This window comes from Anoplophora glabripennis, unplaced genomic scaffold, assembly GCF_000390285.2.
Source record: "Anoplophora glabripennis isolate ALB-LARVAE unplaced genomic scaffold, Agla_2.0 scaffold38, whole genome shotgun sequence".
In the NCBI taxonomy this organism is placed as follows: Eukaryota; Metazoa; Arthropoda; class Insecta; order Coleoptera; family Cerambycidae; genus Anoplophora; species Anoplophora glabripennis.
Genome location: NW_019416373.1, coordinates 1,121,777 through 1,145,615, shown reverse-complemented (window position 1 = coordinate 1,145,615; position 23,839 = coordinate 1,121,777). Strand labels below are relative to the sequence as shown.

General features: G+C 33.3%; 1 protein-coding gene across 1 annotated transcript in view; it reads right to left on the bottom strand.

The window, feature by feature from the left end:
• LOC108905727 (hemicentin-1) overlaps positions 1 to 23,839 on the bottom strand; it is a 279,653-nt gene that overhangs the window by 148,208 nt on the left and 107,606 nt on the right. The window contains exon 8 of the mRNA XM_018708731.2: positions 21,459 to 21,586. Coding sequence (XP_018564247.2) covers positions 21,459 to 21,586 — 128 coding nt within the window. The remainder of the gene's footprint in view (positions 1 to 21,458; positions 21,587 to 23,839) is intronic.

Genomic DNA, 23,839 nt, shown 5'->3' with positions numbered 1-23,839 from the left:
AAAATTAATAAAATCGTCAACATTTTTTAATAGCATTGTACCACAATTCCTTACGAAGAAAATAAACTAAAATTTATTACTGTAGGGTCATATGCTGAGAATATCTAGCCAATTTCCGAGAGCGCCTGTTTTTAAAAAAATCGATAAATCTCGAAAAGTAATTACTATTTTCAAATTTTTCAAAGATATACTTTTTTGGCTTGAGACGGTCTATATTTACGCTAATTAGCAAGTATGGGAACGTACAAGTAAATGAGTTATAGAAGAAGAAAAAAAAAGAAGATTTTTAACGGTCGATAGATCTATTTAAAACTTACAATTTTCTCATTTAAAATTTTTCAATCGAATCTATAGTTTTTTAGGTATTAAAGAAAAAAAACATTTTTTTTCAACTTTGCTAATTTTTTTGGCCATGTTCGCCATTTTGGATCGAGTTTAAAGAACAACAAACTCAATATAAAATTTTTAATCTCCTGCACGGTCATATTTTTTTTGTCCAGGTAATAATTTTTGCAAATTTAACATTAGGCCGTCACAGAATGCTTGGACAAATTTCTACCACGGATGTCGAATGCGATTAATTCCCAGAAAGTGGCGCAGGGGTCTTCTTGGAATTCTACCTAACAAATATTGTACGGTATGTTGCAATTATAATTCTGTTCTCCTGTGAAGTGGGTGGAAAGCTTTATAAACAAAATCACATTGCGCCAAATATGCAGCGATACGAAGTGAATCTGATTTTTATGTGAACAAATAAATTTTACAGTCCAGACTGCCTATTGAATAAATATGAATACTCATATCAACAAAAGCTAATTCGTTGACGTTGCCTTTTATTGAAATTTGTATTTATTGGGCATTGTTTAATGAAAACGTCATACAGCATTTCGTTTGTTTATTGTTTATAGTAAAGAGCAAATATTGTTTTCCAACACGGACCTACAAAATGTCGCTTTATATGAAAACATCATTAAAACTAAGTGCTTCACAATTTAATTTTAATGTACCTATGGAACGTATGTAAATGCACTAAATATTATGCTGGAGAGACTTGTAAGTATTAAAACTTTTCAATTTGAGACAAAAATAGACTGTATGGGTTTTTTACATAATTTTTAAAATCACCCGAAATTGATACTGTTTGCAAATACACCATATGTATTTGATATGATTGTATATTTAAATAAACGTTTCACTTTTACATTTAGGAAGATTTTCTGAAAAGATTTTTTTCCTAATCAGAGTTACAGTATTTCCACGTCCGATTGCAAACTTTTTCGTGTTGTTAAATCCTCGAAACGGTGGTGAATTTCTGCTGAAATATATAGAAGTTAAACAAGAGATTAGATAAGCATGTAACAAGGCGGAAGAGTAACAAAAAAGTGAAAAGAGAAGCAGTTGGCAACACTTCATCAATCAAGTTTTTCCGTCGATATACGAAAATAGAAACGATTCTGTGGTAAGCCACCCCCGTGGTGTCAAACAGAGGGTGAAACAATGCACAAAAAATACTATGTCGAAATTTACCATGCCTATAGTGCGAAAAACTGCCACAAAAGCATTACCCATGTATAATCGTACAGTTTTACAAAAAAATTTTAGTTAATAAAGTCTTGTTGAATTCTACAATTCATATCAGTCTCACAGAAACTAGTACAGGGCGTCGAAACTATTTGGAATTTGACAGAAAAATTTGAAAAATTTAATATTTTCTCCAGAGACATACCCAATTTTTTTCCTGCTAAAGAGCTTTCTTTTCTCTAATAACCTTTTATTAGCAAACTTGCGACGAAATGAAGATGCATTTTCTGTTCGGAAAAAACAAATAATTGACCGAAGGGTAAGACACAATATTAATACAGCTAGTACAGTATCTCGAACAAAAACCACGAAATTCTGTACAGCATGCTAGCCGGGAATTGAATTTGGATAAATCAGCTGTTCAACGAATTTTAAAGAAAAATGGGTATCATGACTGCAAAATTCACAATTTGGAGTACCTATTTGCCCGAGCGTCACATTGAAAACAGACCAAATTTTATAGCTTAAATTGTAGTAAATGTAACGAGCGTTCAAATAAAAACGTGGTCAAGTTGGTTCTGAAAATTTGGACGTAGGGCGTAGCGTATAGCAAATGAACTTAAACGTCATCTGTCAAAGCGCTATATCGCCGCTATCAATTTGAATATTTTCGTTTTAAAAAGCGTTTAAAATGGTGTTTTCTCAAGAACAAAAAGTGTTTATCATAGAGTCCTACTTTAGAAATGGACGCAAGATTGATGGAATATGGAAGTATTCTATTGAGGAATGTTTCATAGAATTTCAAAATCAATTTCCCGGCGTTGTTGAGTACAAAATTTTTCAAAGTGCAGTTCAGCGTTGTGTTAATGTTTTTCGTGAAACGGGCAGTGTAACAAGAAAAGAAGGAAGCGGCCGACCTAAAAAGCGGACTGAAGAATTAAAAGAAAATGTCCAACAAATAATGGAAAATGCGCCAAGAACTTCTGTACGTGTTTTATCACAAATGGTGGGAGTATCAGTCGGTACCTGCCACACAGTGTTAAAAAAAGATTTGCGTTTGTTCTCCTATCGTTTAACTTGTCAGCAAGAACTTCATGAAGTTGATTTTCCGCGACGGGCTGTATTTTGTGAATGGTTTTTAAACAACTACGGTGAACTTCATAATATCACCTTTTTTTCTGATGAAGCCTGGTTTCATTTAAGTGGTTACGTAAACTCACAGAATATGAGAATGTGGTCTTCTGAAAAACCAGATAACTTTTTTGTCGAGGGCCCTCTACACGCTCAAAAAATTGGAGTTTGGTGTGCTCTCAATCGAAGGAGGATTTATGGACCTATTTTTTTTAATGGTACTCTTACTGCGCAAAGGTATAGAGAAGAAATTATCGCTCCTTTTGTTAACCAGCTGGAAGAAAACGAAATTACAAACTTTTACTTTCAACAAGATGGCGCAAGGGCACATACGGCAGGCGAGACGATGAATATGTTGAGGGAAGTTTTCCAAAATCGACTAATAAGTCTCAATGCTGAACATGAATTTCCACCGAGGTCATGTGATATTACGCCGTGTGATTTCTTTTTGTGGCCTTACCTTAAAAACACTATTTTTGAACTGCCTATTCCTGATTTAAACCATCTGCAGGCTCGACTTATAGACAAGATTCGTGAAATTAACAATACCCCGAGCATCTTAGAAAATGTCTTTAATTCTTTGAGGAACAGGTGTGAAAAGTGCTTGGAACAAGGAGGGGGACACTTTCAGCAGCTGCTTTAATTTATTGTTATAACAAGGAGGGGGACACTTTCCGCAGCTCCTTTAATTGTTTGTTATTGTTATCACGATTATTCTTTAAAATAAAGTTATATAGTCATTAACGTTATTGAAACTGACAGTTGCTATACAGCTCGTTGAGAAATGAGGTTAAGTTGGTCGCTATAAGCTGCTCCCTACGTCCAATGTGTCAGAGCCAACTTCGACCACGTTTTTATTTGAACGCTCGTTATAAACTGTTGATCAGAACCTTTTTCTGCACGTTATTTGGACGAACGAAAGTCGGTTTGTTAGTAATGGTTTGCCAGACAAACGCAACGAACACTACTGGTCCATTGAAAATCAACACATTGTAAATCCAGTCCAAAACCAAGGCCATTTTGGAATAAATGTATGTTGTAGGCATCCAATTGGGTCTTATTTTTATGAACATACATTGAACAGCGTGAGTTTCCTAAATTTCTTACAAGAAGAACTTCCTGCACTTCTGGAGAATGTGCCTTTGCAGCTAAGGAGAAACCTACGGTTTCAGTACGACAGGGCTCCGCCCCAGGCCCGGATTGTGCAGCAATATTTAGATAACGCTTTATCAGAAAAATGGATTGGGCTTAATGGACCTATTCAGTGGCTCGGAAAGTCATTAGATCTAACACTCCTCGATTTTTTTATGGGTGGTTTAAAAAATTACGTTTACAAAACACCTTCGCGAGATATTAATCATTTGAAAGAAAAAATCACAAACGCTTGTAATGAGTTAAACGGCGAACTGTTAATAAACACAGGCCACAAAGAAGTCAGGCGAAGATTGGATATGTGTCTTGAAATGAGAGTAGATCATATAGAGAATAGATTGTAATATACAGGGTGTTAATGAATAGGTGTTACAAACGGATATGCTATGTAAAAAGTCCAAAAATAAGTGCAGTTTACTTAATAAACATATGTCCTAAAGCGGCTCGTTTTCGTGCTACAGGGCGTTGAAATTTAAAAATAATAAACTATTTTTTCCTGTAGCTCCGGTATTAGTTAATATTTCTTTATCAAAGTCAACAGACAGATTTACTAGCTTAAAGGATGCATAAATATGGCAGAAACCATTTATTGGCTTCTTCTAGTGGCGTGCGATAGGTGTCGTTTCACCTTTTATCCCCCCTAAATTGTGCGGCACTGTACAAATATTAGTTTTTCGTATGTTTTTGAATTTGCTAGTATTTTTTACGTAAATAATGTATACTTGTTAGACTTCCATAAAATGAGTAATTATCAAGTTATTAACATTTACATTACTGAGGTCACCTTATGCTCCAAAAACCAAAAATTTTTAAAAAGTGACATGTTGAGTAAATTTTTCACGAAATTGTTTAGTAAATGCATACATGTGTCGCTTTTTCTTTTTGAGATACAAAACATTCAAGGTTTCCGTATTCCTCAAGCAAGTTTAAAATGTTGGAAAAAAAACATTTGCCGTTGACATTACTTGTATTTTAATGTCAAATTATTTTCGATTGTGAAACGAGGCAGTTTTTAATTATTATTGTTATTTTAGTGTAAAGTTTAGTTTGTAAGTTTTAATTATTAGATAGATATCTTTATCCATTCGTTTAAAACATTCATACATCATGAATGAATATACTTCTGCTGATTATGCAAACATGATATTAATGTACGGTCAAGCGCGTTGTAATGGCAGGGCTGCCCGTCGGTTATACTCAATCCGATTTCCAAATCGTCCAACCCCTTCACATAAGATATTTGGAAGAGTGTTTCGCAGGTTGCAGGAAACAGGAACTTTTACAACAAATAGGGTTAACTGCGGGGTAAGGAGAAACCGCAGAACGATAAGGTTCGAAGAAGAAGTTCTTAATAGGATAGAAGAAAACCAATCCACCAGCAGTCGAAGTATTGCTCAGAATATGCATGTAAACCATGTAAGCGTTTGGCAAGTTTTACGCGAGCAACAGCTTCACGCTTATCATATACAAAAGGTTCAAGCTTTAACTCCCGCCGACTTTCAGCCACGACTAAACTTTTGCCATTGGTTTCTTCAACAGTGTCAGTTGCAAGCAAATTTTCCGCGGTTTGTGCTTTTTACAGACGAAGCATCCTTCACACGAGAAGGGATCTTTAATTCTCGCAACAACCATGTCTGGGCTGAAGAAAACCCTCACACCATTCGCTCCACTAGATTTCAGCAGAAGTTTGGCGTCAATGTCTGGGCTGGTATAATTGACGGGCGCTTAATTGGTCCGCACCTTCTTCCAAATCGTCTTACAGGTCCTATTTATTTAACGTTCCTACAACAAGTACTTCCAGAATTATTAGAAAATGTGCCATTGAACATTCGACAGGAAATGTGGCTGCAGCATGATGGTGCGCCAGCGCACTTTTCGCTTGTTGTCCGAGATCACCTTAATCAACAATTCGGTGTAAGATGGATTGGCCGTGGAGGACCTATGGCGTGGCCACCACGTTCCCCAGACATGACCCCGCTTGACTTTTATTTGTGGGGCCATATGAAGAGTCTAGTTTATGAAACTCCTGTTGAGTCAGAAGAAGATTTGGTAGCACGCATTCTAGCTGCAGCGCAGGAGATCGAAACGACGCCTGGCACTTTTGACCGAATGTACACAAATATGCTTCGAAGAATTAACGCTTGTATCGCTACTGGTGGCCGTAATTTTGAGCATTTACTGTAATTTTTTTGTGCAAAATAAAAATACCTTTTAAACAACTTTAACTTTTTGTATCTCGAAAACTAGCATAGCATAGAAAAACATAGTTTTTGGAGCATAAGGTGACCTCAGTAATGTAAATGTTAATAACTTGATAATACTCATTTTATGGAAGTCTAACAAGTATACATTATTTACGTAAAAAATACTAGCAAATTCAAAAACATACGAAAAACTAATATTTGTACAGTGCCGCACAATTTAGGGGGGATAAAAGGTGAAACGACACCTATCGCACGCCACTAGAAGAAGCCAATAAATGGTTTCTGCCATATTTATGCATCCTTTAAGCTAGTAAATCTGTCTGTTGAGTTTGATAAAGAAATATTAACTAATACCGGAGCTACAGGAAAAAATAGTTTAATATTTTTAAATTTCAACGCCCTGTATCTCGAAAATGAGCCGCTTTAGGACATATCTTTATTAAGTAAACTGCACCTATTTTTGGATTTTTTACATACCATATCCGTTTGTAACACCTATTCATTAACACCCTGTATATGTACTTAGTATGAAAGCGTTTGCCTCATTTTCTAAGTTTTGTTATTGTTATCATCACCTTTTGTTTTAACTGTATTAAAGAATTATCTAGTTTAATCTTTTTATTTATCCTTAATGACATTTATGCACTGTAAACAACGAACATTCAAGTATTTTCCAACGACTACTTGATCCTTCCACAGCTAATGTGATTTTTATGTGGTACATATTTCTTTTGAGACTTTTTAGGACGATATTGCTTATAACTTTTAAACGGGAAGTAATACGGGAAAAAATTCTCTAATAAAAGTTTATTAGAAAAAAGAGAGCTTGACATAACATTTTTAAACGCACGTGAAAATGTTGAGGAGTTATTATTAAAAAATAATGAGGAAAATTATGAAGAACGGTAATTTCTTTGCAGATGAAACAAAATTTATTTATGAAAAGCATTGTTTTGTAAAAAACGAAACGAAGTGATTAAGAAATATTATTTGTCTATTACTGCAAGATCATCCGTGTCATATTTGAACACTTTTAAATATTATGAGTAGTTCACAACTGCCGAGCGCGTTATAAATGCAATTAGTTGGTATCCACGAAAGTAAATTGCACTCGAAGTCGCATCCTTTTTTCGCAAAAAGACCCATTTAACGGTTACCAGTTCTGCTTTGTGGGATCGACATTGGAGATGTGAATTTGATCGAGCTCGGATAAACTGCGCTTTTCATCACAGAACCGGGCTCAGTTTTTAATGCTCCTCAAATTAAGGATTACCGTTCCTTTTGCGTCGAAGCTAGAAGGAAATTAAAGAAAGTGTTGCAGATATTAAAAAAATAATGTCGGACGTTTATCAGTTTTGTGGCAGATTGTCTCCAAGCTTCCGTGGTGAAACGAAATTGATTTTCGTTAAAATAAAATAAATTTTCCCCGAAAAAATAAAGTTTGTCATCAGTTTGCGAAAATAATAAGTTTTAAAGTATTGACAAGTACAGCTTTACTTTCTTTCTATCACGAAATAATTCAACTTATTTCAATAAGTTCCTTATTTGGTATATTTTGTGATATCAGCAAGGCATCCGGTATTGATAAAGTGCTTTCAAAACTATACAGGGTGTCCCATAAGTAATGGTTTCATTATTTTTAAATAACCTTTCAAAATTATGCATATAATTCGGATATAATTTACAGATTGTAGATCACAAAGTGATGTTTTAAAGTGAAATTATGTGACAGTTGGGACAATATATTTTAAGATCAAACGTCAAAAAATAATAGTATATCGCACAATAGCGTGGCCCAGACACCACAAATATTATGTACGATACTTTAATTGCAACCATGAATTTTTTTTTCAAATATTTGTTCGATTTTTAGAAATGGCCTTTCAAAAACTTTACGCCACTATAGCCTTTTAATATGGTTTGCAATTTTTTATTTGATAAAAATTTTTTATTGCTAAGATGATACAAACAATACGCCCTTCGTCGTCGTCGTATTATTTGTATCTATTATTGTGTCTTGTGTTCACTTTTGAAAAAAAGATGGATTCGAGCGATTCTGAAGGGGAAATTTCAGAAATAGCAATATAGGGCTAAAAAATCCGTATTTAGTAAAAAGGTGGACAGATTTCCTATGGAATCATCGATCGACGATTTTCTGGTGAGGACATTTCTTTGTTAAAAAAGTTACTAGGTTTCTTAATGTATCTGAGATGTATATTTTCACATTTATACATGTCTGTCTCCAATATGAAGATTCGCATCGATCAATTTATTCGATACGTATCTGCTGAGGGACGTTGGCCTTATACAGGGTGTGGCGTGTATAATCTATAAAAATTAAACTACAGCTTCCTGATGATATTTGTAATATAAAAGTCTTATACGAAAAAGTTCTATCTTCCCGTTTTTTTTTTGTAAATTAAAGTTCATTTATTCAACGAAAATGAAGGCCAACCCTGTGTTATTTATTAAAAACTTTGGAAATGTTTTTATGAGACCCGAGATACAACCTTATAATTTAAGTAGGTTTAAACTAATACTAGTAGTACTAAAAGAAGGTTAGGTTACATTGTCAAAAAATTTGTGCAGTCAACTGATTTTGTATTTGTATTGAATTCATTATTCACTTAATTATTAAATATTAAGCATCGTCCATCGACCCATCAGTGTTAAAAAGTGAAAGATTCCAGACAAAAGTTTTTATTTTGTAATTCCACGATGACAGTGTAATTTTTATAAAGAAGTAAAAAATAACAATAGCGTGCCGATTACATTAAAAACGAGATTCTTATTATTTACTTTGCTCAATTTTTTATTTTGTGCACAAACTAGTTTTACAATGAACCGAGGAAACAATGCATTTACTATTTCCGAACGAGTCGATATGGTGTTAGTGTATGGTGCAGCCGAAAGATGCGCTCGCGGCGACTAGGTTGTACCGGGTACAATGGCCACAACGTCACCCCCATGTGCAAATACAATCCTACAGTGCTTTCAGCGGCTGCGAGATACGGGAAGTGTTATTCCTCGAGGAGAAGGGCGTGGTCAGCAAGTGAACCTTAGTGTTGAAGATGCAGTGTTAGAAAATCTTGATGAAGACCCCACAATTAGTACTCAACGACTCGCACAGCAAGTAGGAACCTCATCTGGCACCGTACATCGCATCTTAAGGCGCTAGCTGTTGCACCCCTATCATCTGAAACCAGTTCAACAGATTTTACCCCCGGATAGTGATCGACGAATGCGTTTTTGCAGATGGTTTTTACGGCAATGTGCCAATCAAGTAGACTTTCTTGCTTATGTTTGTGTAGCAGATGAGGCGACATTTACCCGTGATGAAGTGAATTTCCATAATATGCACATATGGGCCGATGAAAATCCTCACGCGATTAGGGAAACTCATTTTCAACATCGGTTTGCGGTAAATGTTTGGGCTGGCATAATAGGCGATGTATTTGTGGGTCCCTATTTCTTTGGAGGACGACTAAATGGACCAACATATGCTGACTTTTTGGAGAACCGGTTGTCTGAATTATTGGACCATGTGGCATTACAAGTTCGGGCACGCTTGTTTTATCTTCAAGATGTGGCTCCTTCACACAGTATTCGAGGAGTAACGACACTTTTGTATGAAATGTTTCCTCAGCGATGCATTGTACGCTTTGGTCCTCTGCCGTGGCCACCTCGATCACCCGATCTAACTCCAATGGACTTTTATCTTCGGAGTCACTTGAAGTCATTGGTTTACAATACTCCAATTGCTACGGTGGAAGAATTGCGAAACAGTATACTTGAAACTGCTGACACAATTAGAGGAATACTGGAAATTTGGGAAAATATTCGCCAAAATTGGGCGCGTCGATGCCATGCCTGGTCTACAGCACGTAACTCATCGTACAGCACACGGACAGGGCCGTTCCAGAGAAAATATTTTGATCCATAATTGAACTTTAATTTACGAAAAAAAAAAAAACGCAAAAACAGAACTCTTTCGTATAAGACTTTTCTATTACAAATATCGTTAGGGAGCTGTAATTTAACTTTTATAGATTATACACGCCACACCCTGTATTTCATTGTCGTTTGTGCTTGTGTGATTGAGTTTGACGCTTTGCTTGGTCGAGCGTAAGGCACGTGTTTTTATGGCAGCCAGTAGCATTGTGTATCGTGAGCATAGAGCGGCACATGGCTCGACCAGAGATTTAGCCTAGTTCTGCTACTACATCGCGTTTGCTAGCATAATATAAATTACTACTGTTTATTTATTTAACCGTTGCCACCAAGTTTCCGATGTCTAGTTATGCGTACTTTCTTATATGGAACAGGTGCCAGTTTTTCACAGTGTAGTCATTATTGAAGCCATTAGTCGAACATTACTCGGTTAAGAGCAATTTGTTGTTCATTAAGGAGTTAACGATTCTCCTTGTAACATGAATCGCGAGTAAAAGGATCCTTAACATAAAAAATATCCAATAATATACGCCGTATATTAGCAGAATTACTGTTTTATTGAGGACCACATGCTGCACAGAGGCGGGTGACAGAAAAAAAACCAAAACAAAAAACGCATTTATGGGCATTCGCAAATTCTCGGCATATCGGCCTATTAATATTGTATAAATTCATTTTAAAACCAACGGCGGCATTAAATGTACAAAGGAAGGCGCCCATTTGTAATCTTGTTAAGACTATAAAACTCCCATAAAACAGGACTGCAATTTAAGTAGCCAATTCAGTAGATACATATTTATGAGAGGGAACACAAGTACAACGAAAATATTAAAACAAAATATAAATGGGAGTCGGTATGCGGCGTACTTAATTTCCATATTCTGTTCGATTTTTATTTATATTGGAACGCTCAGACTTCAACGGGGCTTTTTGCATAGCCCGTGCATATATTAGAATATTTCCGCTTCGGACTTTAAAAACACAGTGATCTGAATAACAATTGCACATTTTGTTCCGCTCAAACAATCAATTAGGGGCCTGTTTATATTCGAAATTTTCCGGGGGTCGTTGCCTTGTCGGGATTTCTCGTCGTTATATTCTAAAATATCTGTTCTAGGGGCCGATCGTCGTGGGTACTTTTATGCTGTAGTGTAAAAGTTACGGTTCTCAATTCTTATTCGTCCCTATGAACTCAAATTTCAGTTGAAACAGAAGATAAATACCATAACACTCTATTTTAAAGGTAATAATTCAAACAAATTCTAGAACTTTCCTAAAAAATCTTACCGAATGAATTAATATAATTCGATACCAGAAGTCTAGGTATGCAAAAGATATCCAACCACACATACAAGACTTCTAACTGCTGGTGTTGCGGGAAACAACTACTTTATGGGCTACATACATGTGGTAGTTTCCATATGGCTCAACGAGCAAAATAAATCTACCTCTTCGATTTTTTTGAAACTTTGGGATCCTAATCTACTTTGAATTTTATGAGACCCTTATATGAAAATGCATATTTTTTTCAAGGTGCCATCATTTTGAGTCAAATTATCCCATCAAAATATTTTTTTTTCAAAATGTGCGGAATTTGATCAGATTTTACGTGTTTTTTTTTTCAGAATTCAAATTGCTTTAAAACTTCTCTGAAAGAAAAAACGGAAATTTTTTTTTTTCAAAATTCAATATCCACTTTTCATAAATTTACCCCAGGACTGATTAAAGGTTTTTTCATTGTTTCTTAATTATGGTAATAAAGTTCAACTGTTTTAATATTTCTGTAGATACAAATCTATTAAATATTTCTTATTTTATACATTTGTTTGTGTCTTGTTGAAATGCTATAAAGAAAAATAACATAAATCATTTTAATAAAAGGATATAGATTGAGAATTCCTAGGTTTTTATTTATTGTTGGATCTAGAACAAAGTTGTTGGATATAGAATACAATCTCATTTCTTATTAATACACCAGGAAAATTAGCGAAAATAAAAGAGAAACTCGAAAAAAGTCTTATCCGCGATATTATTGTAAAATTGTCTAAAGGAATATAATACAAGACATCTCCCATCTCGTGAGTCAAAAACTTTTATTAGCCAACTTTTCTATTTAAACAAATAAGTGAGGAAAACAGTTTTGTCACTTTGCAGGGAAAACCATCAATTTTAGCGAAAAGTGACTCACAGACAGCTTGTAGGGAGTAAAATTATTTACAAAATGATACTTGTTAAATTAAAATCGGTTAATAAACAAAAAAGTTATTGCAAAGAAACAAGAAAAGTGCCCATTTTTTAATTTGTTTGTAACTATCAAGCGTTTATTGTTAAAATTTTATAAAACCTATGACAAGTTGAGGGTTTTGTCATACTTCAAGAGTGTGCCAAAAGTGGGCGCTGTAGGTGCAATAGTTTTCGCACAATTCAAATTGTTTATAACGGAGGCTCCAAAAGTTATGAACTTTTCGCCAAGTTACATAACCTTGAAAATAGCAAAAATACGTGTTTTTGCACTTTTAGGTTAGAATATCTCGGAAACCTAGGGTGATGGATCAATTCTGAGGCCAGATTCGGATTCAGCGCGCCGAATGCCTTCGGAAACGCAGTGTCTGATCTCTGGAATTTTTTCCTTGTTGGCCTGTGTAATTTTACTCCCTACAAGTTGTCTGTGAGTCACTTTTCGCTAAAATTGATGGTTTTCCCTGCAAAGTGAAAAAACTGTTTTCCTCACTTATTTGTTTAAATAGAAAAGTTAGCTAATAAAAGTTTAATTTTACAATAAACTCGCGGATAGGACTTTTTTCGAGTAAAAATTTAATTTGCTTGGTCTATAATGGTTATGGAGCAGAAAAGAAACAGGTACGTATTAAAATAAAAAATATATTTAACACAAAACGAAAACATTTTTGGCAACACCTTTGAAAAATAAAATAATAGCATTTGTAAAAAAATATTTTAAAAAAAACTGGTACATTCTTTGGTAAAAATCTTAAAAAATATCTACTAAAAATGAAACTTTTTTTTGAACTTTTTTTAGGTTTCCAGTTTCTATTTAGGTATAAGAAAATTATAAAATTCTTTTACCTCATCAGGCATTTGAGGAAGCATGGCTTTGAAACATGTTTTTTTTTTCAGATACTCCAACCGTCTGATTAATTTTTTCTATTTCAGGAAAGTCGAGAGACTTTGAGCCTTTCTTCTTTAGAACACACACTTCTTTATTTTCTTCCTCGAACGTTTCTTGAAAATATAATTCATGAAATTTTTCCTTTTGATAAATAATACGTTTCATTTTTGTGAAAAGAATATTTTATAATTAAAATGTTTCGATCCTGTCTGATAATCTAGACTCTAGATAATTATTTTCGAGCATAATAGGCATATGGGCTAAAATTCGTTATAAAAAGATTATGTCGATTAAAACTTACTCCTTTGTTGGACAATCACTAGGCTTCGATGGCACTGGGCATTACTTTGTTTCATTTTAATTAATTAATACAAAAAACAGTACTATTTAAAGAGAAACCATAAGTAAACATCTGTAATTATTTGAGGTTATGTGTGGATATAGAACAAAAGTTCGCCAAAACACAGGAAATTACTATTATTATCGTCATGGTAGGATATAGGACAAAATGGATATAAAAAAAATAACAACATGACAAAATTGTCTTGTATAGACCAATATGTATTCTGTAGGATATAAAACAGAACTGATATCGAAATATGAAACGCCGTGGATTTAACGCACATAGAACAAATTTATGACATAGCATAAAATTAACATAACAAACGTTGGATAAAGATTAATTTTGTCACTTATATTTTGGATATTAAGCAACTTAGCTTTAAAATTTCAATGGATATAGGTCCGTTTGGTCATAACGAAAATAACGGTGTATATAACTCAATTTAATTTTCGGGTGGTTATTTTCACCAAATTTGAATATGTTTTTCAAGGCCAAATGAACTTTTTTTAGCCAACCGGCAATATACCAACTTGCCTCGTTTGGGATATACGGTTTCCAATATGTATATTTTTTTTTCAAGTGGTCGTCATTTTGACCCAAATCAGCTAGTCGAAACGTTCTTTTTTTTTCAAAATGTGCAGAATTTTATCAGATTTTACCTGTTTTTTTTCAAATTCAAAATGATTTAAATAAGAAAAAGATGGAAAAAGTCAGTTTCTTCAAAATTGATTTTCTAAAAAATACCATCTTTCATTTTCACCATATTTGGATATGTTTTTCAAGGCCAAATAAGCTATCTTAAGACAGTTATTCTCAAACTCTGTGTAGTTAAAAAAATTACCAATTTGGAAAATGAAAAAAAATTTCAAGAGTAAAAAAAATTTAAGGTACTATTTGTCCTGTATTATGTTGCAAAAGATCTCTTTCCCTACATTAGGCGGTTCTTTAGAAGAAGCACGGTTTTCTTTTTTAGATTCAAAATAATTTCAGTTAACTTTAATTTCGTCAATTCTGAATTTGAATTATTAATTTCAGATTTTTAAAAAATTATTTCTATTAAAACAAATTGATTCCTTTTTTTAACATAATTAAAATCTTATAATTACCTACGTAACCTACGCCAAAACTCTTAATTAAGTCCTTAACTATTGACAAGAAATATACTAAAATTCACAAAAAATAGATAATTCCTGAAACCGTATACTATTTCTGGAGCCATTTGCGTTCCCCCGTACAATGTATATCCTTGTCGTGATGATACGATGCAAAACAACTGGATCGTTCGTCGGTTGTCTCACCTATGACACACTAATGAGGACCAATAAGTCCGAAACCGGTCTGTGCCTGGAGGGTTAAACTGACGAACGATCCTAGCTGTTGCTCCAGGGTTGCGAGTATAATTCAATGCCAGTAGGGGCTTATAGCCCTCGGAGTAGTTGTTTCCCGCAACACTGACAATTAAAACGTATAGTATTTAGTTTTTTTTTACCTCTGTCTATATTCACCAAATTTTATTATCCCGAAAGGAGCAAGTTGGCATATTCTTGTTAAAAGATAGCTTATTTGGACTTGAAAAAAGTACCTAAATTTGGTGAAAATAAAAGAGGGGGTTTTGATAAAATCAATTTTGAAAAAAAATATTTTTTTCCGTTTTTCTCATTTATCTCAGAAAGTTTTAAAGCAATTTGAATTCTGAAAAAAACAGTTAAAAGCTGTTGAAGTTCTGTATATTTTGAAAAAAATTTTCGATAGGATGATTTGAGTGAAAATGACGGTCACTTGATGCATTTTCATTTTCGGAATAACGCTATCACGATGTAAACTTTCACAATGTCGTCATAGAGCTCCAAAATTTTTTTTTGGAAAAACAACAATGGACGGTTCTCATTAAATTCAAAGTAGATTAACATCTAAGTTTCAAAAAAATCGCAGGGTTCGATTTTTTTTGTTCGTCGAATGCATATACTCATAGTAACTACTTTATTTTTATTTTGGGTAACTATTTATTACTGGCTGTTTCCTAGATACTGCTAGTGTACTTCAATGCAATGTTTTTCGGCAATATCTAGATTTTTGGTATCGAAGAAAAGTGTTTAACAAGATTTTTTTATAAAACATTTTGAATTAGTTGAACGCTTTTAAAATAGAGTTAAAAATACGCGCTAATAACAGGAAGTATGTTTTTTAATTTTAAACACACCTTTTCGAGATAAGGCTCTTCGAATTTTGTGAAAAAGTATAATTTTTGTTAATATTTCACTTTGAAATAAATGCGCTTAATTTTTTAATAGAATTTTAGAGGCTATTATAAGTACATTGTATACTATAATATGACAGAAGAACAGGTGAACACTGGATATAAAATGCGTATTGCTAACACGGTTGCATAGTGACTATAAACCGTATTTTTTATTAAATTATTGTTAAGCGTAAATAAAAATGTCGCAAATGATATTTTATTATGCCTCGAAGTTTTTATTTAATTTTCGAATCGCACTTCATATGGGATCGTGAAGAAATCGTTTTATTTCATAGAGGAATAAAGTAAACCAAAAGTAATTCACGATTTTCCTTATTTAGTCATTTCTTAAGTTGAAGAAATCTTTCAAGACTTAATTGCATAAACGATCTGCAACTTTTCTTAATTATTTTTCTTTTTCGTTACATAAATAGTTTACCATCTGTATCCAGGACTGAGGTGAGAGTTAACTTTTCCATCTGAGAATAAACTCCCGCTAAAAAATTCATGCATTAAGAAATATTAGATACCTTTAATTTTTTTTTGGAGCCTGATTTACTGTCTGCTTTAATTAGAGATGACCCGCATCTGTTGTGAAAAGGTTCAAGTTTTATATTTATTTGGAAGTTTACTAGATAACGGGAAAAATATTCATTTTTCACAAAAGTAATTAACTAAGCAATGCTAATTAAATTTCAAACTCGATTTTTCATCCTCTTTAGAACAACAACGCAGATAGCCGAACTGCTAACGACTACTTCTGGGTTCAAAATTATAAAAATTACAACTCGGCATAGCCAGAATATGCTAATGGTTACTGGAATATATTCTTATTGCGATTTTGTAGCATCTTTTAAAACTCGCCTTATATCTGATACCTCTTCAAAACATGGGCTGTCCCTTAAATTTTTACGTTGACAGGAATTCTGCTATTCTTTGAACTATATGTATCAACATTGCTTTAAAATTGTAAAACTAGACCCATTTCGAATTTGGTTTGAAACATGTTATAATTGAATACAGCATTTCCCATTGTATAAAATTAATTATTGTTCAGAGGCAATTTTTGGATAAAAACCTTTTTTCAGTAATATAATAGAGCATTAGGGCATTAATATATTAGTGCACTGATAATTTATTCCTATTATTCAAAAAAAATTTTCAAACACAATAAAGAAATGCAAGTTGAAGCACATTTTATTTATTCATATGCAAAATAAATATTTGAAAAAAGGTAGTACATACCAAAATAATATTAGAAATGCATCGGGACTAACTATCTAAAAACAATTCACTTTCAATCAGAAAATTCTGAAATATTTACATATGTGTACTCTTAATTTTTTTTTTCTCTACTTCGAGATACCTGTGATTACCTCGAAAACAGGAAATACGTCGGAAACGTCAAAATACCTGCAAATATTCGAAGTAGAAAACTGTCAAACGTTAAAGGTCAACAACATGGAGAGCAAAGTCAAAGCCTTTAAACACCAAAAATCATTGACCTTTAACCTCGGATCATTGACCTTTGCTTCTGACCCAAGAGATCAATGACTTCTGACTTCGGGATTGATTGACCTCTGACCTCCGGGGTTACGGAGCATTGACCCACGGGGACATTGATCTCAGACTTTCAAGTTCTTTGTTCCCGGAATCTTATCTGTGGGAACTCTCTAATTGATCATTTCCATGGGATCATTGACCCTTCCCCCGAAGTGATTGACCTTTTCTCCTGGGGGCACTAACTTTTGACACCCGGGGACATTGAACTTTGGCTTCCAGGGTAATTGACCTTTGGCCCCTGCACCATTGACCCCTAACTTCCTGGGTCATAGGCCTGTGGATTAAGTTGTCGAGGTATTTGGAAGTTTTTGAATGTGATTTGATTTATTGAATTGCATTTCACAACGGCTGAATTATTCTCGGCTATTCTCAAATAGAATTTCATGGGCTTGTGTATCTTTTGCATCCAAAGGATCCTAGATAGTAAATATAAGTGAGAAAACATTTTTAATTTCGAAATGACTTTCGGGAAACGATTTTTCTGTTTTAATGTCTTACGCCTATTTTGAGAAAGGAAGCCTAAGACTTTCAAATTTAGCACGAGAACTTTGCCTTCATTTCAGTTTAAAACCCTTCTTAATAACGACTTCTCGATATTGTCGATAATGTTTGTCCAATTTGTGTGCACCTGCGAAATTAGTGCGCGTGCGTCAACCAACGCGCCTACAAATGCCTCTTGTTAAAAGAAGAAAAAATAACTGTACAGAAGAAATAATGTAGAAGCACTACTTTGTTTACAAAGTTTGTTACATTGTCCAGTTTATAATAACATTTTTAGTCTTTTCTTTGTATATTTCACCGTTGTATACCAGAAGTGTAATATATTGAATAAATTCTTTCAACAAAAACAACAGTCAAGACTTAATGGATTTTACATATTTGAAATGACATAGATTTCGTTTCACTAATAAGCCACATATCTAGTAGTAAATGCATATACACATATGAAAAAAATACGGCGGTGACATCATTTTTGACAGTAAGCGATGTTTCGCATTATAGTAGCTATGTCCTGTCCAAATTTGGTTAGTGCAGCTCTCTCGGTTTGGAAAATTTATTCCTATGTATGTTAATAATTCCAAATATTTTGAATTTTCACCACCAAGAACGGCGGTGATATTATTTTTTATAGTATAAAGGCGATGTTTCGCATTGTAGTAGCTATGTCCTGTCCAAATTTGGTTAGTGCAGCTGTCTCGGTTTCGAAAATTCGATACCTATATATGTTTCGAACCACAAAAATTGAATAATAATATAGGTAGTACAAAGTAAAGTAATAAATTTTTGTATATACGAATAATAAAAAATCCTTGAAATTTACATGGTGCTTTTAATTAGTACACTTGGGTGGTCCCAACATTTAATTTATTGCTGAGAATTTTTCAGTCATTTAGTGCATAATCATTTCATTTAGCTGTGTCGGCTAATCAAATTCGGACCCTTTAAAGACAGTTATTCAATGCATTTTAAAATACGTCTACTTTTTCTAAAAAAAGCGTTTTTCGTCAAATCATAAACATAATAAAAGCTGTGGGAATTTAGTTAAGCTTTTTTCATATCTGCAATGGTTTTTATCCACAAAGGATGTTTATGTGTTGAACGCATATAATAATAGCTTAATTAATTAAAATTAAAAACCTATTTTATAGAAGAAAATGTATCACGTTTGTCATCTTATTTAAAGGCGTACGTTCAAACAAATAATTTTGTAAAGAAATAGTAAATCGTTCTTATTTCGAAAATTGTTAAGTTTATCGATTTTTAACAGGTATATCTTTTTTATTCAGAATTGAACGTAGTTTAATAATTTCTTATTGGAAATTCAGATTTTTGAAGGACAAAAAAGTTTGACATAATATGTTTACTCCGACGGAACACTACAACTAGCGCATTCTAGGTGTGATTGCAAACTTTCAAGACAATCCGTTCAAAGATGCTCAAGATATTTAAAAAAATCGAAAATATTTTTTCAAATTTAACACCCTGTAGATCGAAAAGGAGTAACATTCGGATAAGGCATATTTGGCTTAATCGCTCTATTTTGAGGTCAGCAACCCCTGTATACAGTGTGTCCACGGATGGAGTTGACAAGAGAAACACTCTTTTGTTTCTGACTATCGAAAAATTTTACTTTTTATAAAAAGTTCTGCGCCTCGAAAAAATGAGACTGTCATACAAACATCTTAGATTAGATATATAGGGTGCTCATAAATTAAAAAAACACGAAAATACTCAAGAGAGAAGTACCATTATTTGTTATTTTACACAACATTTTTATAAAACAAATATGTTTATAACTCAAATAATGTCCTAATACGAATTTTAAAATAAAAATTTCAATTCTGACTTACTCTATATGTATGTATAGCTACTTCCAACCTCAAAAATTAAAATTTTACTTGAAGAATTTATTTAAGGGGTATATTTGAGTGAAAGCACTCAGTTTTAGTTTAAATATAATCACAAATGAGAGTAACATGACCAAAATGCCCATATTGAGTGAAAATGTAGTCGATAATTTCGCTCAATGGTAAATAAGTTCTTTGGTTCTTTGCAGGAATTGCTTAATACACGGTCTTTCTGAAAAAATGATACCTATCAAATATTTTGGTTGGTATATGAACATAAAACAACGCCATCTACACGCATGGCAATAAACCCCCGCCTAAATTGAAACGGTGAAAACCAACGACCTCAGAAAGGATAGACAGTGCATTGTCTTGGTTTGTTTTGTTCTACTGTAAATATTTTGAGAACTCAGCTTCCTATTGGCTAAAGACACGTGGTAAGGTGCGCGCGCAGTACCTGCTCTATGCTTGATGTTTATTATTGTTTACGACTGTCGGCCGCCATTAATTCTTTGCGTGCTTACTGAGTTTAACGTTGTGTTTACCGTGGATTATTAGTTTCTTTGGCAGAATTTATAGTTTTTGTGAATAGACAATGGGAAAATATTGTGTTATATGCTGTAGATTTCGCTTTAAAAGTGGAGGCAATCGCTCTTTTCACAGGTAGGTAGATTTACCATGGGCGTAACAGATAACAGACGGTAGTTTAAAACAAAATTTGAAATAGAAAATTTCCAGTGCAATAATATTGAAAATATAAAATATTTTTTTAAAACGTGAATTGTGTGTTACGGTTAAATAAAAAGTAACATGAATTGCAAAGGCAACATTATTTAAAAGGAAATATACCTAGGTAATTTGATTTTAGGATTCCTTCGAATGTTGAATGCTGAGACGTTTGGCTCTCTCGCATTTTGAGCTGCATAGGAAAGGAAAATAGTCCTAAAGATAGTGTTGTATGTTCAGATCACTTCACATCAAGTGATTTCTTAATAAGACCTGGTGGCCGAGTTTATCTTAAGGACACAGCAGTTCTTGAGTTCCCAAGTTCGTTTAGTCAAAATACAGGACCCCTATTAAAATTGTATAAACAATTTTTTGCACATAATTCAGGATCACTTTGCAGCAATTGTCACCATAACAAATTAGATCCAATAAATCTGTTTTGAGAATTAAAGAACTTAAAAATATGTGTAATAACCCCATTTACTATTTCTCTTTCATTTATCACTTAATTGTCCTACTTGATATGCATATTATTGTATACAAGTATAGTATAGCTGGCATACTATATGTAACTGTAACTGTAACTTTGTGATTCCTATTTGAACTGGTAAAAACTTTTATTAATTAGTTTATTTAACATATTGATGTATATTGTTACTGAGAAAATAAAGATTGTTGTAACTAGTATTACTTTTTTTCGGCAGTAAGTGCCGTTATTTAGTAAAACAAACATGGTTCTATTTATTTAAAAAAGAAGTCATTAACATTATTTTAAAACCAAATTAGGTGTGAAATCGGTAACTACATATATAAATTAGACAAATATTAAAATGTATCACCCTTTTTAACACACACGCCACTGGTTAAGAGTTCCCTAGTAAACAAAGAACTATCTTCATCCTTGTTTAATAGCAGGATGTCTCAAGTTGTGGAAAATCAAAACAATTCCTTTGCAATGCATAGGGAATTACTTGTCTAGTCATTCTGAGGTCTTTGGTGAAAACGGCATTTTGCGTTTCAATTTTCATGGCGGGGCACGATTTGCGGCACGAAACGCCGATGATCGATCCATTTGTTACAAAACAAATAAAAGTCTATTATCCGATGAGGGGCTTCGGTATGGGAAAAGATAAAACAAGAACACGATACTTACATCCTGATACCAGCTATAGCTGTGAGGAGGAGGACGTGCTGAGGTTTCACATCGCAGGGTAACGTCTGTGCCTTCCCTTACGGGCGACGTCGCTCCGGAGTCCATCATTACTGCCACTCTGGGAGGATCTGAAACAATCAACTTTCATTTATTATCTGGGAGTATCCGTCTTATAAAGAATGATACTATGTGTCAGTCAGAGATAAAGCATATAATAATGTGTTTCTGCCCCTTAATAAAGGAAGTCCGGGGAGATATTCTATAGGGGGAGGCATTTCACTAGGTTGGCGACGAGAGATTTATACACTCGAGTCACTTCTATTCGGAGGTAGGCAGTGGGGAACAGAAGGGACATTTTTTTAATTGATAGCGATTTTCACCCTTCTTTCGAACAAAACATTTCTTTAATGACGCGTTTCAGCTGTATACAGGATGTTTCACCATTAATAGCGCAAATTGAAACAGCACCACAGCAGAAAAAAGTCTTAGTAAACGTGGGTTCGCAAACGCACCGTTTTCGAGATACAGGGTGTCAAAAAAAAAAGTTTTTTTCAGTTTTTTGCCGATATCTCAGGTCTCAGGAACCGTTTGAGATAAAGAACTCAAATTTTGTAATTATCATTAATATTAGTTGCTGTTGAGCGCTAATTCAATTTTTATCCATATGACAGTGGCGGAGATTTTAGGATTGCATGAGGTTCTTAGGCTGTAATTTTTACGACTCTGGGAAAATTGGCATTTTGAAAGGTACACCATCAAAAGCTCTAAGGCGAATTGTTTTCGAGATGAAAAACATGAAAGAAAGTGCAATGTGATAAAAAAAAAACTATTTCAACACTAAGCAAACAACAAAAATCACAACAGTTGTTGAAAACGGCCTCCTTCTACGGTAATGCAGGCTTCCAATCTACAATACGATCTGCAACACTTCGGGTATTTATTGTCAGTCACTCAGACGTAGGATGGAATCCGAAATTCCTGAATAAAAGATGGCGAATCCAATACGGCGTATTAGACCAGGGCTGATCTGTCGAAATTTCCCACTTTTCCGATGTACGAGGGGCAAGCTAATTTTTGCTGGAATACCTTCAGTACAACTCACGTAATAAAAGTGTAGATCCCTAGATCTGGGCGAGATCCGGAACATTTTCAAAATTGCAAAAATGTTTAAAAAATTTTAAAAAATGCCTATTTTATCTGAGTTTTTTACTTATATCTTGGAACCTATGCATTTTGGAATTGAATTTTGCACAATATAATGCAAGTTAAAAATGTTTAAATTTATTATCGATGTTGCAAAATAGCAATAATTGATGAAAAATAGTTTTTTAATATTTTTTAAAAATATTTTAATTGCTCCGAGGGCATTCTAATTTTGATAAAAAAAAAACTCTAGAGTATAATAAAACAACACACCAAATCTCATTAAAATCGGTCTATAGTTTTCGCAAAATAATTTTATGAAAAAAAAATTGAAAAAAATTTTCGAATATTCAAAATGTTGCACAGCTTCAAATAAATCATCTAGACACTTGAACATTTTTTCACATAGAAAAGACCGCTCAACCTTTCAAATGGTTTTTGAAAAATTGATATCGATTGATTAGTTTACCACAGTAAATTTTTAGTCTTTTTTTTATGTTTAAATAATTGGATTACATTTATCAATTTGCAATTGTTTTCTTCAAAAATTATAATTTTAAAGTACTCGGAAAGACACTTCTTTAAAAAAAATTTGCGTTTATTGATTTTCGAGACATAAGCGGTCAAAGTTTATCGGCATTTGCCGTTAATTTATAAACAATTTAGCAATAATCCAGTGACTTCGTTTTTCCGAGTTCTAAGCTGGAAAAAATTTTCGTATCCATAAGTTATTGGCAACATAGATTTACATAACTTTTGCTTAAAAAAATTAAAAAAAAATTAATTGGTAATTTTTTTTTGTTAAATACAGATAAAAACAAGAAAAAATAGTATTTTAAAATCATAATTTTTGAAAAAAACTAAATTGCAAATAGATAAATGTAATCTAATTTCTAAAAAATAAAAAAGAGTTAACTATAAAAAAATTACTGTGTAATTAATTTTTCAAAAACCATTTGACAGGTTGAGCGGTCTTTTCTATGTGAAAAAATTTTCAAGTATCTAGATGCTTTATTTGAGGCTGTGCAACATTTTGAAAATTCGAAAATTTTTTCAAAATTTTTTTCAAAAAATTAGTTTGCGAAAACTATAGAACCGATTTTTATGAAATTTGGTGTGTTGTTTTATTAGGTACACTCTAAAGTTCTTTTTACTAAAATTAGAATGCCCTTGGAGCAATTAAAATATTTTTAAAAAATTATTGAAAAAACTTGATTATTTTGCCTTTTTTCGTAAAT